The sequence below is a fragment of the Urocitellus parryii genome, chromosome 8 (assembly GCF_045843805.1).
Source record: "Urocitellus parryii isolate mUroPar1 chromosome 8, mUroPar1.hap1, whole genome shotgun sequence".
Lineage (NCBI taxonomy): Eukaryota > Metazoa > Chordata > Mammalia > Rodentia > Sciuridae > Urocitellus > Urocitellus parryii.
The window spans coordinates 95,518,696-95,537,890 of NC_135538.1; the positions used below are offsets into that span (position 1 = coordinate 95,518,696).

The 19,195-nt window shown below is 37.1% G+C and overlaps 1 protein-coding gene across 9 annotated transcripts in view; it reads left to right on the forward strand.

The window, feature by feature from the left end:
- The window catches only part of Dst (dystonin), a 334,297-nt gene that overhangs the window by 216,677 nt on the left and 98,425 nt on the right, over positions 1 to 19,195 (forward strand). For all 9 annotated transcript variants that reach the window (XM_026398944.2, XM_077801782.1, XM_077801781.1 and 6 more), the window contains 8 exons: positions 809 to 1,354; positions 2,450 to 2,626; positions 9,668 to 9,791; positions 13,808 to 14,016; positions 14,656 to 14,973; positions 15,465 to 15,631; positions 17,323 to 17,479; positions 18,360 to 18,486. In XM_026398944.2, coding sequence (XP_026254729.2) covers positions 809 to 1,354; positions 2,450 to 2,626; positions 9,668 to 9,791; positions 13,808 to 14,016; positions 14,656 to 14,973; positions 15,465 to 15,631; positions 17,323 to 17,479; positions 18,360 to 18,486 — 1,825 coding nt within the window. The remainder of the gene's footprint in view (positions 1 to 808; positions 1,355 to 2,449; positions 2,627 to 9,667; positions 9,792 to 13,807; positions 14,017 to 14,655; positions 14,974 to 15,464; positions 15,632 to 17,322; positions 17,480 to 18,359; positions 18,487 to 19,195) is intronic.

Sequence of the window (19,195 nt, forward strand, 5' to 3'; positions counted from 1 at the left end):
AATTAAAGCTAGGATGGATGTCTACTACAGGATCAAAGGCAACCTTTGAAGAACCATTCTTAAAGTGTCACATAAATGATCTTGTCTCAGTGTTGCCTTTGGTTATGGAAATGACTGGACCTAGTGCCTATCAGTGTCTGCAGGAAGTAGTCTTGGTATGGATCACATATACTCTTCACAGTAAATCTGTGCTGTACAGAGGTTATTGTCTCCATTTCCACAGCCTGGAAACTGAAGTCCAGTGATGCTAAGTCACTCCAGTATTTTCTTTTATTATATCTGCTCCTTTAACTTCTATTTGGCTTCTCTGTGTATCGTTCATGTATAATTATTACAAAAATGTTTTTATTATTTTAAAATTGCAAGTTATTTTTTCCCTAACTAAATGTTTTATAGAGATCATTCCCTAATTTTTTTAAAAAATCATTTACTCAATAATAAGTTAAAGACTTTATCAGTCCCTCTTGGGTGGTTGTCAGGGATCAGTGAGTAAAATGTGATTAGATTATACCTGCTTCCTTTAGAATTTGAATAGAAATTTGTTATGTTTTTCCCCAGCTTCTCAAAAACATTTGTCCTCTGTGATTAGTATATAAGTACTTATTAGAGAAGTATAGAAATTTTCTTTAAAAAAATAAGATTAGGGAGATCAAAATACAATTCTTGCTGTTCTGAAATTCATCAAAGGAGAATATTGTTCGGCTTGAGAAGCGGGGCAAGAAGCCCTTTGTCATGGACACTTGTCAGTCCTGAGGCCACAGGGAGCTCCAGACAGCATTAAAATTATGGTCAATTTGTTTTCACGTAGGCTCAACACGAAAAGATCATCTCTCAGCACCAAGCAGTCATCATAGCCACACAGTCTGCACAAGCACTGCTTGAAAAACAGGGCCACTATCTCTCTCCTGAGGAAAAAGAGAAACTGCAAAAGAACATGAAGGAACTGAAGGTACATTATGAAACTGCACTGGCAGAGTCTGAGAAGAAAATGAAGTTAACACACTCCCTGCAGGAAGAGTTAGAGAAGTTTGATACTGATTATAGTGAGTTTGAGCACTGGCTCCAGCAGTCGGAGCAAGAGCTTGAAAACCTGGAAGCAGGTGCAGATGACTTCAGTGGCTTAATGGCCAAGTTGAAGAGGCAGAAGAGTTTCTCAGAAGATGTCATTTCTCACAAAGGTGACCTGAGGTACATCACAATTTCTGGAAACAGGGTGTTGGAAGCTGCCAAATCTTGCAGCAAGAAAGAGGGAGGCAAGGTCAGCAAGGATAACATTGACACTTCTGCAACCTACAAAGAAGTCCAGAGCAAACTGGATCATGCTACTGATCGCTTCAGGTCTCTCTACTCTAAGGTAATTTTTTTAATTATTTTTTTTTTAGGGGAAAGATCAATCTATGGTTATAGTTTTCATGCTGTCCTTGTAACTTTTATTTTGAATTTAGAAGCAGGAAGCCTAAAAAAATGATTCAGGGGAAATCATAGTTTAAGTTTTATTTATTTGCTTTACTTCTGACAGAGGTGTTTAAAGTTTAGGAGTTTAAAGTTACTTAGGTTTTTTTAATTTTTAATTGTACATGTACATAATACCTTTATTTTATTTATTTTATGTTTGTGGTGTTGAGGATTGAACCCAGTGCCCTACACATGTGAGACAAGCCCTCCACCACTGAGCCACAACCTACGCCCTAAAGTTACTTAGTTCTGACAGGGATTTATAGGAAGCCATAGATCACCACTGTAATATATAATATGACCACCAGATGGGGATCACGTGTAATTAAACTAAAAGGGGCTGTTGGCCTCAAGCTTGGGAACTGCTTTCTTATCAAATGTAAGACTGCCCCACAGATATATTTGATGAGTACATTATTTGCATACTTAATTACTTACACGATGTTTTGTTGCCTCCCCCCACTTTTTTTTTTTTAACATCTGTGGACAAGTTAAGTAGTTTTGTTTAGAAACAACAACCACCACCTAAGCACTATTTCCGTTTTCAGTGTCAGTGTATAGACTGGCAAAGGGGCATAAGTGCTTTTAAAAGTATCACTGACTCTTACTCTACACTCTTCTATTTGTGTCACTCAATCTTATACGATATTTGGAAATGATTTATTAAGCATTTGTAAATCTTTTCATCAAATGCAAATTTAAACACATGGTATATAATACCCAGGGAATGTGCCCTGGCAGATCTGCTCTGATGATTGATATCTTTATCCTTCTTTGAATTCATACAAATCTACTGACTATTTCCTTGTTTGTAGAGTTGCTTTTTGACTTCTTCGTGTAAAGTGGGGGGGGGGACCTAAGCTTTACAACTTTGGTTGAATTCCTTTGTTTCCCAAGTTACATAGTTCATAGGTCCTAGAGTTATTTGACATGGGAGAAGATAGTAGGTTTTAATCTCCCTTTGCATTCTACCTCTTGTTTTTTTTTTTTTTAGTGCAATGTTCTTGGAAATAATCTTAAAGATCTGGTGGACAAATATCAACACTACGAAGATGCTTCATGTGGACTTCTTTCTGGGCTTGAGGCCTGTGAGGCCATAGCGAGCAAACATTTACTTGAACCTATTGCTGTGGACCCCAAAAATCTGCAGAGGCAGTTAGAAGAGACCAAGGTAAGAAAGAAAAAAAGGAGAAAGAAAGAGAAAAGCAAGAAAGACCATCAAATAGTTTCTCATGCTTTTGTGATTGTTTTTCCTTGAGTAGAGGAATGAAGGATGGGAAAAGTATGCTTCTCCCTCCAGAGGGAGCTATGACTTTGATTCTCCAGTCTCCTCCCTTGCCCAGAGTTACTCAGCTGGTTTGACATTGCCCTTATGGGTATCTGCACTATTCAGTCTCTTCAAGTAAAACCCAGAATTGTCCAGGCCTCTTTATGTATCTTGTTCCTTTGTTTCTTCCTCTATTAGAATTAAGTTCTGTGAGGATAGGTGTTTTAGTTTTGTATATTGCTATGTTCCTAGTGCTTGGGCTGTTACCTGGACTAAAGTAGGCACTCAATAAATATTTGTTCAAAAATGGGAAGGTAGAAGGGAATAAGGGATCTCACTATAATACAGAGTTCTCAAGGGCTAGGACTGGGGTTTTTGTTGAGTATCCTCGTGATTCCTAGGAATATAAACTTCAATTTTTACTCAGCACAGTTCTCAAAATATCTGCCTGTGGGTTGGGGGGATTGCTTACTGTAGCACAGTTAGGTAGCATGTGCAAGTTCCTTAATTTGACCCCCAGCACCATGAAAGCAAAGCAAACTGTCTCCCTGCCTTTTCAGAAATGCAAGCTTGATATCATAATTGTATAATCATTCAGACCACAGTGTTAGAGAAAATCTCTATTTCTTAAATTTAAAGCATATTTTAAAATTCTAATGTAAGGAGAGAGAATGTTTTTAAAATATTTTATTCTTATTAGAAACAATCAATAATTTTGAATTAGGAAGTTCTAATTCATAAACTATTCAGTGATTTCTTTTAGCTGGGGGTAGCAGCAACTAATTGCTACCCTAGCTAGAAAGTAAATAAAAAATTTCAGTACACTGCCTTTTAGAATATAATTGCATGTTCGTTACAGTGTCATGAACCACCATTGTGCCATTAACAAGGAAAACAGGTCCCCTATTAGTTGAGCTTAGAGTCAAGTATTGCCTGAGACTGGTGATTGCTTAGCTAAGGTAAATGTGGCAGATCAAAGCCAAGCAGTAAGAAGTTGTGTGGAGTGGGTGGAAGTGAAGGCTGGGAGCAGGGAGTGGGTAGAGGGCCGAGGGCACTGCTGCTTTCCTGGGCTGAAGCATTCACATTCACCCCATCTGACCTGCACACCAGGCAGTATCCTGGGCCAGGTAGGTGTCCCCAGATTAATGCAGCCCCCCTGTGGTTGCTGCCTTCCTTCAGTGTGCATTTTCAGTCCTGATTTTTGTTTGGTTCTTAATTAAGTTTTCAGTTCCCACTGATTATGTGTTCAAGGGCAGCATAAATGCCAACGGCAGAGGAGATCCTGTGGCACTTAAGGCAATTGTTTTGATGAGAAATGCCAATAATTTAACTAAGATTGATGATATTACGTTTAATTAGAAAGTTAGGCATTTTAGTATAATAGAAATATCTTCTAAGTTAGGTGTTTCTAGTGTAAAAATACAATTTTTTAAAGTTAGATCTGTGTTAGGAAATGGATTACGGCCTATATAAAGGTAATTTTTATGTAACTAGAGCAAAATAAAAAAAAAGAAAGACCCAAAGGATAGCTAAGCTTTTTAATTAAACTGATACAGAGATTAATTTTAGAACAGAAAAAAGTTATTTGGTTAGTGTTGAAAAAAGCTCCTCAAGTCCAAAGGCAGTCAAAAAAATACAAAGAGGAGAGAGTTATCTCAAAGGAGAATGAATTTTAATTAAGTCACAGCATAACTTTAAAAATTAAATGTGCAGTTGAAGCTGTTCCCGGCATATGTTTTGTTTTTCTCACAGATGATCTCCATATATAGTAAGGATTTTTTATGAGGATTAGGTAGTCTGTTTCTTTTGTATCTATTAATATTTAATGATTATTTCTTTCAATAATAAGATAAACACTAAAGACTACTACAGATTTTTTTCCCCAGTACTAGGGATTGAATTCAAGTTGGGTGCTCTGTCACTGAGCTATATCCTTAGCTTTTTAGAAAAAATATTTTCTGTTTTGAGACACAGTCTCACTAAGTTGCCCAGCTGACATCAAACTTGGAATCCTCCTGCCTCAGCCTTCTGAGTAGCTGGGATTATAGGTGTGTACAACTGCACCTGTATAAAAATCAATCTTTCCTGTCCTTACTGCTGCTTCTTATATTTTGCTGTGTAACAAATGTAATTTTGGCGGGCCTCATTAGTTCATTTGAAATATTTCCATCCAATAGCATGTTGTTATTGGCCTTGTTTAAAAAAACAAAACAAAACAAAAAAACTGTTAGCTGTGTTGTCAGTAGTCAGATACCACTAGGCTACAAGGACACTCCTCAAGATCCCCTCCAGAGAAATCACTGGATAAAACAGAGGCATAGAAGGCAGGATTCTGAGACCAGCCTGGAAGCTTAGGTTTGGAATCGGCCACAGGGCCAGATCATGTTGACCAATGATGTAGCCCTTTGAGGCTTGCACTGAGCCTGGTGGTGGTAAGCCAGGAAAGTTTTATGACCTGGAAAAGGACCCTCGGCTTCATAGGCTCCATCCTTTTCTGGTGCAGGCAAGAAGACCAAGGTCATAATCTTGTAGTATTCTGTGTTATGGATGCTAATTCTATTGGAATCTATTCAAAATAAGACATCCATTTAAATAATTTAATTTTCAGTTTTGTTACAAAGTAGTTGTGTAAAACATGATTCTCATTACATTACAACCTCATACATGTTAACTCTTTTTTATTTAATTACGGAGAGCAAAGGCATGGGACATTTTGAGGAGAAGTGAAGAAGGGACATTCTTTTATAATCCATTCCTTCATATTAAGATAATATGCATGTTAAGATATGGAGATTCCTCGGAAAGCTGGGAATGGTATCACCATTCGACCCAGCTATTCCCCTTCTAGGACTATTCACAAAAGACCTAAAAAGAGCATACTACAGGGATACAGCTTCATCAATGTTCATAGCATCACAATTCACAATAGCTAGACTGTGGAACCAACCTAGATGCCCTTCAATAGATGAATGGATAAAAAAAAAAAAAAACATGTGGCATATATGCACAATGGAATATTACTCAGCACTAAAAAATAACAAAATCATGGCATTTGCAGGGAAATGGATGGCATTAGAGCAGATTATGCTAAGTGAAGTCAACCAATCCCTAAAAAACAAATGCCGAATGTCTTCTTTGATATAAGGGACTCAAAACAGAGCAGGGAGGAAGAGCATGACAAGAAGATTACCATCAAACAGGAATGAGAGATGGGAGGGAATGGAAGAGAGAAGGGGAATTGCACGGAAGATGGAAGGAGACCCGCATTGTTATACAAAAATACATATAAGAGGATGTGAGGCGAAGGGGAGAAAAAAAATAAGAGAGAAAGAGAAATGAGTTACGGTAGATGGGGTAGAGGGAGGGGAAGGTAGGGTAGGGGAGAGGAGGGGAGGGGGGATAGGAAGGGCAGCAGAACACAACAGACACTAGTATGGAAGTATGTATAAACGTGGTGGTATAACCAATGTGATCCTGCAATCTGTACACGTGGGAATAATAAGAATTCATACCCCATTTGAAACAAATGTATGATATATGGTATGTCAAGATCAATGTAATGTTTTGAGCATCTAATAAATTTCTGATTTTTTTTTTTAAAAAGATAATAGTGCAAGCCTGGTTGGCACTGGATGTCTTTATAGAACCATTTAAAAGTTATACGTAACTTTTACACATATTTACTCTTTTCAGTAAATGTTTGAATTCTGGGTCCATTGTTAAGTTTTGTAAAGACATTGTTAAGATTTATTAAAACCCTGTCTCTGTCCTTGGGGAACTCAAATATAACAACAACAACAACAACCAATGTCCTTTATTTCATCTTTTAAATAAACGTGATATAAATAAGCTGTCCCTATGGCCCAGATTTCAGTCTGATTATAGGTAAAGTTCATGTCTCCAGGAATTTCCTCCACTTTTTGTTACTATGTCTCTGGGAGAATTTCCCAAATACATCTACTCTGATGTAGACTCTTTCCTCTGGAAGCAGGTCAGATCTGTTCCTCTGACCACAGATTCCTGATTGGCCAGGGTTGGGAGGGCCTTTCTACCTCTACGTGGGCTGCCTGTGTGTATTCGAGTTTCTTGTGTTATAAAGATGAGTTCAAGTTTCTGTCATTAGGTTTAAGCACTTATTTTAAATAATGAAAAAAATATGCTGAATATCAGAAGGCCTTTTAGGTCTTACACTTGATATTTTCATTTATTTACTTATTTGTTCACTCACTTATTCCAGAAACTTTTATCAAGGCCTGCTATATGGTAAATGCTGGGCTATGCATGGATAATAAAAAGCTGATTAGGATGAATTCCTAGTTCTCAGATAGGTGGCAGTTTGATAGAAGAGACAGATCAAGGCAATAACATTCACAGTATGTTTATGGGACTTCCCAGGAGAGTACTTACACAACTAGGTAAGGAGGCAGGGTGTGCAGGTTACATAAGAGGCCAGTGTGTAGAGATGTGAAGGCATTGGATCCAGCATGAGCAAATAGCTAAGAAATAGCTGTGTTGTTGGGCATTTCTGGAACAGGAAATGGAGAAAGAGGAGATTGCAGATAGAATGGGGGAATAAATTACTTTGAGCCCTTTATAGCATGCTCAAATCTTAGCCTTACGAAGGGAAGTTCCTGGAACAGCAATTTGGTCAGATAACCTACTTTAGATAAAACACATAAGGGTCTCTCTCAGGGGAGTTGTTGGAGACAGCTGCACAGTTGGGAGTCATTCTTCAGTGATTCACGTGAGGGAATACCCTGCAGTGATCCGAAGACTGCAGAGCAGGGGTCTGACTTTGAAAAAGTGTAAAGCATGTAAACTGTCTGGACTTGATGGTTGATCTGCACATGGAAAAGGTTTAAGAGAGGATGGAGTCTAGAAGTAGTTCCAGGTTTAGTTCTCAGGTAATCAGATTTAACCTAGGAGGAAGTACAGGTGTGGGGAGTGAGATGATGAGTTCAGATTTCGATTTTTTTTTTTTTTAATGAGTGTTAAGGTCGCTGTTTACACCCAGATGGAAACATTCAAGAAGCAGTTGGAAACCTGAGCCCATGACCAGAGATGAGTTAATCTCCATTTAGACAATGAGATCTGAATGCTGGGCAGAGTAGAGCTCAAGTATCTTGGTGAATGAAGATAAGCCAAGCGTGGGTCCTGCCATCTCACTTGGGCAGAGGTCTGTCAGAAGTGTTAGGAATCTAGAACTAGCTTCTGGGAAACTTTCTGCTCCCACCATTTTTCCTCACTCTCACAGTTGAATTGCATTTGCTCACTCAGATCTGCAGGTACCTCTGTGCTGCAAATTCAAGGGTTTGTTATCATTTGCCTTACATGATCTTTCTGAACCACTTGACACTTTCCCATTTTTCTCTCTCCTTGGGGTCAGAATCACACTGGGCCCATTTCTACCTATTTGATCACATTTGTGCAGTCTCCCCTCCCTGTCATATAAACAGAAGTATCCATCATGGTGCTGCTTAATCTCCTTCTCTGGTGTTTCTGGACTTTCTCCGTTAGTGGTCTCCTCATGGGTCTTGATTTCTGCTTTATATCTAGTGCCATTTGTGTTCAGGATCTCCTCCATTGCCAGCTTTGCTTTTTCTTTATGTATAAAGTCCAGAAAGCTCTTTGAAGTCATGAACTCCCAAATAGGCTTATAAATTTGTGAACACAATTGTGTTACCTGGGCTTAAAAACTCAGGCTACTTCTCTCCTCTTGACTCCTCTGTGCTTTATTCCTGCCCTCTGAGTGGTGCCTGTCAAGGGGGCATTTTGTGATGATAGGTGTTCTGTCATCTGCTCTGCCTACCATGGCAACCACTAGTCACTGGGGGCTATTTTGCTCTGCCATTGAGAAATTGAATTTAAAATTTTATTTTATTTCATTTGAAAAATCACTGTAGTTAGCCACTACTGTATTAGTTCTGAGTCCTCAGACATTCCCTACTCAAATTGTACTTTGTCAGCCCCGACAGACCAGATAGTGCAGTGGTGCTCAGTCCTCAGTGGTCCTCACCTGACTGGTCTCTGCTTGCTTTTTCCCCCGCCACTGGATTTTTCCCATGAATTGCTACAAATTTAGCCTTCCTATAGGACAGCCCTGAACATTTCGACACTTAATCAAAGCCCTGAATAAGTCTGCATTGCTGTCAGATACAACAGCAAGCCCTTGGCCTGGCTTTTGAGGCCTTTCCAGCCTGATTTCTTTTATACCCCCACCCTTGTGCCTTCTGATTGTTCTGGAGGAGGTGCTCTCCCTCCCCACATCCACACTCTCCACAGGCCCCTTGCAATGGCACCACCATGGCAATGGCCCTGTTTCCCTCTCTAGTTGCTCTGTCCCTCAACTTCCAGTAGCATTTTTTCCCTACTCATATTTGGTGCTTGTCACTTCCTGCCTTAGACTACAATTCCTGTAAGATTTGTGTATTTTATTTTTGTGTTCATGGAATATAGCAAGGCTTCTTGATAGATGTTTGCTAACTTTTATTGTATCAACAAACATAAATATAACTTGGCATTGAGTCAGGACCTACTGATGTGGAAGTCCTTAACTTCTCCTTACCTGGAGTCAGAGATGGTCCTGGATGTCTTTGGTAATAGAGTTGTTGTCAAAGCCTAGAAATGAGGATTAAGGGAGAACCTGGGCTACAGTTAAGAGGATTCTAAGGTTAGGAACCAGAACATTATTAGGAACATAGGCTGATAGTTTATTTCAAGACTTATTTTTTGTTATTCAGGCTCGCTGATGCTTTTCTGGCTCATGCAGCTTTATAATGGCCTTATTCTAAGAACTCCAGAGTAAGTTTATAATGATGAAAGTTTATATGATGGAAAGTTTACTCTGTCTGGTTTAACTTTATCATATTGTAAATCATTTTTTCCATATTGGAAAACTGTTATTTAGTCTTCTTGAGTATAATTGGAAAGTGTTTAATCCCATAGGCTCTGCAAGGACAGATATCAAGTCAGCAGGTTGCTATAGAGAAACTGAAAAAAACAGCTGAAGTACTTCTAGATTCCGGGGGATCTTCACTTCCAGCCAAAAACGAGATCCAGAAAACTCTGGGTAAGAAATTCATTTTCTTGTTTCCTTTCTCATAGGTAAATTCTAAAGGCAGATATTCTAAAAAACATAGAGAAAATGTATATATTGTATTACTTGTGGTCCTTCTCTGTGAAATGGTTTTGCAGGATATGGGAATCATATATTTCTATATGTGCATGTGTGAAATTTAAAAAAATAATGTTCACAGCAGGCGATTGGACATATATTTCACCAAGATAAAGCATGAAGTAAAATCTGAGTGGAAATTTTATGTGAATAGAAGAATAGAACTCTATGCTTCAAAACCCACTCTGTAGAAGGGGGATACTTTTTTCATTCTTATTGACATCCAAACTTTTTGATCAGATGCCTGTAACAATAAATAATTTCAACCTGCCCCCTCTATAAACACATACACTTATAAATTATATGCACATATTACTGTATTTTCACATGTATTATAATTATAAAACCAAAACAGAATTTTAAGATATAAGGTGAAAGTATAAATGGCAATTTTAACATTTTGTTCCTCTGTCCCCATCTTGTACATCCACACAGAGACCACTGCTATTGGGACTTGAAAGAGAAAGACTATCTTAATTGTATTTCTGTTATCTGAAGAGCCATTTTAGTCCCTCCCCCACCCTTGCGACCACCATTGTTAAGGGTATATAGTTTCATGTTTAGTTGTTCAAATTTCATGTTACATTAAGACTTTGAAGTTTCTCTCTGACATTATTTCATAATGTGTGAAACTGTATTTAGGATACAGAGGAATTTCTCAAAGATCTTTCTGACTTCTAAGAAGACCAGCAACTTAAAAAAAAATAAATAAGTAGATAGTAGATTTTGTTTTGTAGCTTTTTCTAAAATATGTTTTGGCCACTAAAATAAAGAATTTAGTTCCGTGACAATATTTTTCACTAAGAAATGTAGAACAAATAGTGTCTTCGTTCAGGCTGCTGTTATAAGAAGGCATAGAGTGGATGGCTTAAACAACAAATATAGTTTTGGAGTCTGGAAGTACAAGATCAGGGTGCCAGTAAGTCATGGTCCTGGCAAGGGCCTTATTCCTGATTTATAGATGGCCACTTTCTTGATGGATCCTTCCTTGCATGGTAGAGAATGGTGGAGAGGGATCATCTGTCTCATGTCCTTCTTATAAGGACAACGGTCCTACTCAAGAGGGCTCCACTCTCATGACCAATTACCTCCTCCAAGTGACAGGAAAACCTAAGTGTTTTTCTCACACAGCACTAAACACAACATAGACTATTTTTTTTTTTAACAGAGAGAGAGAATTTTTAATATTTATTTATTTTTTTAGTTTTCAGTGGACACAACATCTTTATTTTATTTTTATGTAGTGCTAGGATCGAACCCAGCACCCTGCGCATGCCAGGCGAGCGTGTTACCACTTGAGCCACATCCCCAGCCCAACACAGACTATTTTTGTGAACTGATACAGAAGGGTTTTTCCCACACACCGAGCAGTGTTTCAGTGGAAATCAGCTGAGCTTTCTATAAACCTGACACTGTCTACCTGGCAAGGCATCAGATCCTATAGTCCCATAAGACTGCCTCCCTCCCCCTTCACATGCCAATCACAGTTCCCACTTTGAGACTTGTACTTCTGACCAACCAGCTATAAATTGAGGTTCCCATGATTACCTCAGATTCAATTAATTTGCTAGAGCAATTCACATAATTTGGGGAAATAGTTTATTTATATTCACCCATTTATTATAAGGGTATTACAGAGGATATTGAACAGCCAATGGAAGAGATGCACAGAGTGAGGTAGGGGAGAAGGGGCATAGTACTCCCTCGCTCCTCTGGGCAGGTCACTCTCCAGAACTTCCATGTGTTTAGCTATCCTGAAGCTCCCAGAAACCAGTCCTTTTATGTTTTAAAGGAGGCTTTATTAACATAGGTATGACTGATTAGATCCTTGGACATGGATGTCAACTCAGACTTCAGCCCATCTGCCTCCCTGGAGGTCAGAGGGTGGAGGATGCAAGTTTACTCTCAGTCACAAGATCTGTCCCCCTGAGAACCAGCCCCATCCTGAAGCCATCAAGGAGCATCCCACAGGAGTCACCTCATTAGAACAAAAGATGCTTCTCTTACTGAGGAAATTTCAAGAGATTTAGGAGCCCTGTCAAGACACTCCTATCACTCAGGAAATTATAAAAGTCTGTGTCAGGAAGTGGGATCAACAAATATCAAAACAAAAGATTTTTCTCGTGTTTCTTATTACTCAGGACATTTTAAGAGCACAAAATCAGGAAGCCATGGTCAGAGATCAAATGTATATTTTTAAATATATCACAGTATCACACCTTCCAAAGATTCTGCCTCCAAATTCTATCACTTTGGGGCTTAGGCTTCATTCAACATGTGCATTTGAGGAGGACATAAATAATCAGTCCATAGCAAACAATAACACTAAAATGTGTTAATTATATAGAAATGCCTGATGGTGTGGGAAATTGCATATCATGGCTAAACAGTCGCTGATGTCACTCATGCTGTTGATGTCCAGGTGTTGCCCAGGTGAGGAGCAGCTCACCTGCAAACCTCAACCTACAGTTTAGAGTAACTTTGCTCATGGCTTTGAGTTAGGTCTCATGCTGCTTGTTTTGCCTCTTGGTGCCTATGATATGCCTCTTCCCTCCCTGCTCAGCATTCTTATCCCCACCGAAAGGAAGCATCAGATCCAACACTGTTTTGGTACTTGGAGCATGACTGTTTCTTGCAGAACGTTAATATCTATCTCTCTCTCTCTCTCTCTCTCTCTCTCTCTCTCTCTCTCTCTCTCTTTTGTGTGTGTGTATGTGTGTGTTACTGAGGATTGGGCCTTGAGCATGTTAGGAAAGCACTGTACCCACTGAGCTACATCCCCAAGCCCTTAACCTTAACCTCTCAATTCAGTGAAAATTTGTCAAGCTGTTTTCTCACATCTTTAAAACAACCCAAAATAACGTTTTGTTATTTGGATTGTGTTCCATGGACCAAACACAAATGTAACATATTTCATTTATAGTTTCAGGTCATGGCTTTTTTCTACTGAAGCATCTATGGTGTTATCAGGTGAAAGCATTCAGAAATAATTAAGATACTTTTTGAATTCTTGGACAATAAGTGATAAATTAAATTCACAATTAAAACAAGATTGTTTTTCCAGAGAGAGAAAAGTGAATACATCAAAGAGCACTATTCTTTAAACTTCTCAATGGCTTACAATGAAATGGTAAAGAGAAGAGCTTTACATTCAAGTGAAAACTAAGCTGGAAGGGTTTTTCTTTTTCTTAAATCTTTCAGCAACTTTAGAATTAAAACTAAAGATTAGCTCATTGAGTTTGTGATTTCCTCATTTTGTTTGCTATTAAACTTTTAAGTAAAATCCCTTTGTGTATACTTTAGAAGCCTAACTCACCTTTAATTGAATTTTCATTGTTGTCCTGTTTCTTAATTCATTTGCGTCTGCCAGTTTTAATGCTTTTTCAGGTTATGAAGAATGACAGGAGCTTAGCACATATGTGTGTCACAGAGTGAGTGAGAGAGTGATAAATTTTAGATGTAAAGGTTAATTCTTGATGAGTACATACATCTCTTAAGAATAGTTTTATGACTCTCATTTTTTATCCAAATAGTTATATTAACAGGTATTACCAATTTGAAATGCCAGATTGAGACCTAGTATTTATTTCAGAGATTTGCTGTTCAGATCATTCATCTCTTTTGGACAATTCGAATGTTAATACATCCAAAAATCTCTTTCCTAAAGTAGAGTATACAAATAAAACTTTAAAAATTGTTTTTAACTTTTTATTTTCTACTAGATTCTTTTCTTTCTTCATTTTTTAAAGATTTTAGACAGTGATCTGATTAAGCACTATGAATTTATCATTTAAACTTTTTCCTTTTCCAGCTTTTGTATGGAAATTTTATGATTTACCTTGGTGTTGTTTTGAAAAGGAATAGGGCAAAGAGAGCTTTGTGGTTAACATTTCCTGCTCTGTTTGAACTAGATGACATTGTTGGAAGATATGATGATCTGTCCAAGTCTGTTAGTGAACGCAATGAAAAACTCCAGATAACCCTGACCCGTTCCCTGAGTGTGCAGGATGGCTTAGATGAAATGCTGGACTGGATGGGAAGTGTGGAAAGTTCTCTGAAAGAACAAGGTCAAGTGCCCTTAAACTCTGCAGCCCTTCAGGATCTCATCAGTAAAAACACTGTAAGTGACAATTTTAAAAAGCAAAAAAAAAAAAAAAAAATTCATTGATAGTTTAAAAAAACAGTTTTGTAAACTCCAAGGATAGGTAGATTTAACATAAATTTAAGGAAACAGAAGAGGATATGTTCCCTGCATATAATACAGTGTGAAAAGCAGTGCTTGCACAAACTCAAGTGTGTGCAATGATTCTTCTATGATAGAGGATAGAAAGGGCTTCATTTACTTTTTCATGAATACTGCTTATTAGAGAGGGCTTATACCTAAATTGAGTCCTATCTTGTTTGTCATTGCTTCAGCCAGCTGCACATGAGGTTCATCAGATCAATCTTCTTGTTGTCTAGCCATTTAAAAATTAGGACCATGGCTAATCCCCAGGCTCCATTGGTTCCCAAGGGTTGCTGAATAGCAGCAGCCTCCTGCTTCTTTCGAGCAACCAGCCAGCTGTTCTCCACTCCCCCTTGAAGAGATTTGGGATGGGATTCCTCAGGGGACAAATCAAAGTTGTCATTTAGTTTCAACTAATAACCTTCTTAGTCACAGGTTGTTCAAGCTTATGTTGTTTTGAATAGTAATTTTTAAAACTCTGGCATTTTTTGTAAACATCACTATAAAGCATATGTAATATTTGGTGTATTTCAGATGTTGGAACAGGATATTGCAGGTCGCCAAAGCAGTATAAATGCCATGAATGAAAAAGTGAAGAAATTTATGGAAACAACAGATCCATCCACTGCTTCCTCACTGCAAGCCAAAATGAAGGACCTATCTGTTCGGTTTTCAGAAGCAAGCCATAAACACAAAGAAAAACTTGCCAAAATGGAGGAGCTAAAAACCAAAGTCGAACTCTTTGAGAACCTCTCAGAAAAGCTCCAGACATTTTTAGAAACAAAAACTCAGGCTCTTTCTGAGGTAGATGTGCCAGGAAAAGATGTTACTGAATTGTCTCAGTATATGCAGGTATGTCTTCCTTAATAGTCCTGAGACTGAGCAAGGAGATTAATAAGTAAAGCAAACTCATAATTTATTGGCAGAATTATAATTATAAATACAATTATAAATATAAATTATCATTTTCATTGCTTGTATACTAACAAAAGATTTCTGTATTCTTCCCTTAAAAGCTACAAATCACATCTTTTCCTTAAAGCCTTTGTCTATCATATAAAAATAAATACCACTTATCATACATATCACAGATATTATAAATATCATCTTACATGCCAGAAATCAAACCAGAAAGAAACAAAATACAGAGTACATTTTAAAATTAAATGAATTTTATTCTCTTTCAAATAGCCTATCTGCATATTATGTTTAGAGTGTTGACCAGGCAGATTTATTCTTCTGTGAAATTCTGAATAAAGCCATTCTGGTCCTGTATATACCACTTAATGGAATTTCCTTTAGGATACAGAAACATCTATATTGGTTATCTAAATGTTTTGTAGGAATCAACTTCTGAATTCTTAGAACACAAGAAAGATCTTGAAGTTTTACATAACCTCCTGAAGGAGATATCCAGCCATGGCTTACCAGGTGATAAGGCTCTGGTTTTTGAAAAAACAAATAACTTGTCAAAGAAATTCAAAGAAATGGAGGAAACTATCAAAGAAAAGTAAGTAGCACTTGAAAATTTATTTTATTCTGGTTGATAGTAAGTAGATGAGATTCTTTTATTTACTTGTGCAGATAACTTAAACAATTTCAAAAACTTAAGAATAAGTAGAGTTATTACCTGTTTTTATATTTTGACTTATTTTTGCTATTAAAATTAAATATATTATTTCTTAAAATGCTTTGGATGAAAACTCAAATGCTTCCTCCAAAAAAGTGGAAAGCATTATGTATGAAAAATGGTGATGGTAATGGATTACTGAAAAAGATTTAAACTCACTGTAATCCCTCAAGCCTTTGTCAAATAACACATTTTTATTTGCAAAGACAGAAATAACCTGAAAAGATAGCTCATGATTCTTTGCTTTCTGGGCTCAATTCATAAGCTGTGTATAATTTCCATATAGATTTTAATGGCCCTTTTTTTCCTTTTTTAATAACAGTTTACTTTTTAAAGAATAGATGAGAGTGACTTAGGTGATTGAGGTAAGAGGATCACAATTTGAGGACAGCCTCAGCAACTTAATGAGACCCTGTCTCCAAAAAACAAAAATAAAACAAAGTAGCTGAGCCATGAGTCCATGAAGAAACAAGAGAATAGAATAAACCTAACTACAAAAGCTATACAGTGATAAACCTTGTGACTGAACTTTTGCATTTCTGACCTCATGTTACTTTAGAATACACATCTGCTGTTGCTGAGGTTTATGTGGCAAACCCTCTAAAAGATAGAAAATGGCCATGTCTCTTTCAGAAACTTTTCTTTCTTTCTTTAGAATTCTCCACTTAAAACTTTTAGGTGCTGTTCATACTACTTACAGAGCTATATTTTCCATCTCCTCATATGTTACTTAATTCATACTGCACAGAAAAAGTGTTCTTGGTTTCCTTAGGTAATCTGTAGGTTATTTATTCTTTCAAATGGGTCCAACTTTAAAACCACAGAGCCTTTATTAATTACTCCAGCTGTAGCACATTCTTATCTGGTATTCCACACACTCCCATATGTACACGTGTCATCCACATGCCAAGTGTCATCGCACTCATAGTTCTTGTGCTGGCTCGTTTGCTCCCTCCCTGGTGCTGAGCATACCGGAAGATCCCTGTAGTTCACTGTGAAGCTTCCTGGGTCTCCATGGGGCCTGGGGTGGGGGTTGGCAATAAGATTCTCTAGTCACTAGCTTTCATCTCAATTTGAGACCTAAACCTGATCTTCCAGGGTTTACCCATCCATTAATGTGATGGTAGTACAGTGTAGAAACCACTAGGTGGTGTGATGTTTTCCTCCTGTTGGTGATATTACAACTTCCTTTCTGGTTCTTTGCATGCTGGTGTTAAGCATCATACAAACTGGACAGATCAAAGCTCATTGAATCTAATTAATGTTAAAGTTGTTTATGTAGTCTTAGAGTTTATGTAGCATTTGAGAGTGTCTTTACATGTGGGTTGCAGATTTCTTGACTGCTCCTATCTATGAATTTTGCCTGAGGAAGAGACAAATAGTTACTTAGCTCGATTTCACTCGCCACTTAGGAAACTTCTCTGGTGTCAAAGTAACAGCTTGTGCATGGAAGTTTTTTTTTTTTTTTTAATGTCATGCCCAATATTGAAATAATAATTATTGATTAGTAATTATTCCTTTGGAGTATCTCCTTTTGTGGCTTACATTTTGGTATGATTTTTGTTAACCAGGAAAGAAGCTGTAACTTCTTGTCAAGAACAGCTGGAAGCTTTCCAAGCCCTTGCTAAATCATTGAAGTCTTGGATAAAAGAAACAACAGAGCAAGTTCCCATCGTGCAGCCTTCTTTTGGTGCAGAGGATTTAGGAAAATCCCTGGAAGAAACTAAGGTGACTCATTGTCTCTAGTACTAATTTTTGTTTGCCTATGTTGGTATTGAAAGATAGTTTCCTTAATCTAAAATCATGTAAGTTGGATCTCTGTATGTACTGTATGTTTTAGTTATCTTTGAGAATCATGATATGGGTTTAACTGATCCTTTTGAGGAAGGCTTAAACTTTCAGTTAATAGGCTTAAAAAAAAAAGATGTTTTAATGAGTTGCTGTTCTAGTTTCCAAGTTTCCTTCCCCAAAAAATTTCTACTTCATTTTTAAATTTTCATACAACTTCTTATAATAGCAAGTAAAAGATCCTGTTTTTCACTCAGAATTTGAATATCGACCAGTATTCAAAGTTATAAGTTATTTGAATTTCCTTTGCAAATAATGTGCAAGTCATTAGTCCTCTGACTGAAAGTCATAAAAACTACAACCAGTTAAGACGGTTTTCCTCTCCTAATTTGAGGAAAGTTATGTTTTTGAAAATTCATTGAAATTTTGATGATTAAAACTAATAGTGAAATGGAATTCTGAATTCCCATGTATTTATTTTTATTGTTCTTACTGAATTTCATCTTATAACTTGGCTGATACCTAGTAGTCTTACACACTGACAGTTGACAGTTATTTTGGAACCAGGCATAGCCTGACTTCCACCATGGCTAGGAGCAGAATGCAGAATAGGCTGTACCTCATTTCCCTCTCATTGCTAACAGTGTTAACAGCTACCTGGGCTGTGGGAACAAAGAGGGATGGTGTCTTTTTCTTCCATTCACAGCCCCACAAATCAGGGCCTGTAGTTATTGCTTTAAGATATGCTTAAGAAATTGAATTATAATGTGCAACTTTGAAGATATTAAAACTGAAAAATAATGTGTTTTTGTATCTCAAGAAATTACAAGAAAAGTGGAATTTAAAATCACCAGAGATTCAGAAAGTAAATAACAGTGGGATCTCACTATGTAACCTTATAAGTGCTGTGACTACCCCTGCGAAAGCAATAGCAGCAGTTAAATCAGGTATGTACTTTATTTAAGGCAAAAACTGTAAGAATTGGAGCCACTCATGTTAATTTTATTTGTATGTTATTTTAAGTGAATGCACAGATTAGTAAATCAGCTAAAAGTTACTGATTAGTAGTTTGTCCTTTGTTAGTCCTTTGGCTGCCTCTCCAAAACAAAAACATTTCCCAAATTTACCACAGGAAAACAAATGTAAGCAAATAGAAATATTTGGAAAGATTATCTGAATCTTAGCTTTTGTCCATTTAAAAACAAAATCATAAATATGATACAAATGACATAAATACAAAGTGAAAGTGGCAAGATAGGAGGCATCTGTAAACACACTAAAACCTGTCATGGAAAAGTACCTGTAATAATCAATCTCAAATTCCTCTCATGTTTCATTTTATTAAAAGATACAAATGAAATGTATTCAAATTAATATGTTAGAATAAGAAGCATTATACTGTGGGGCCAGGTAAAATTCATTTTTTTTTGTTTTTACCTTAATTAAATGGAAATATTGAAATTCTATTTGAGGTATTTCTATTCTCATTATAATATTTAATTAAACAATTCTAATTACCTATGAAGGAAGTGAGGAGAGGAAACATGCTCTTTTCTGTAGAGTGGACTGCTCTTATTTATTCCTATCCACTTTATTCTGTACAGTGTTTTCAAAGCCAACATATCAGAATCACAGTTTGGTCATGGTGAGCCTCTC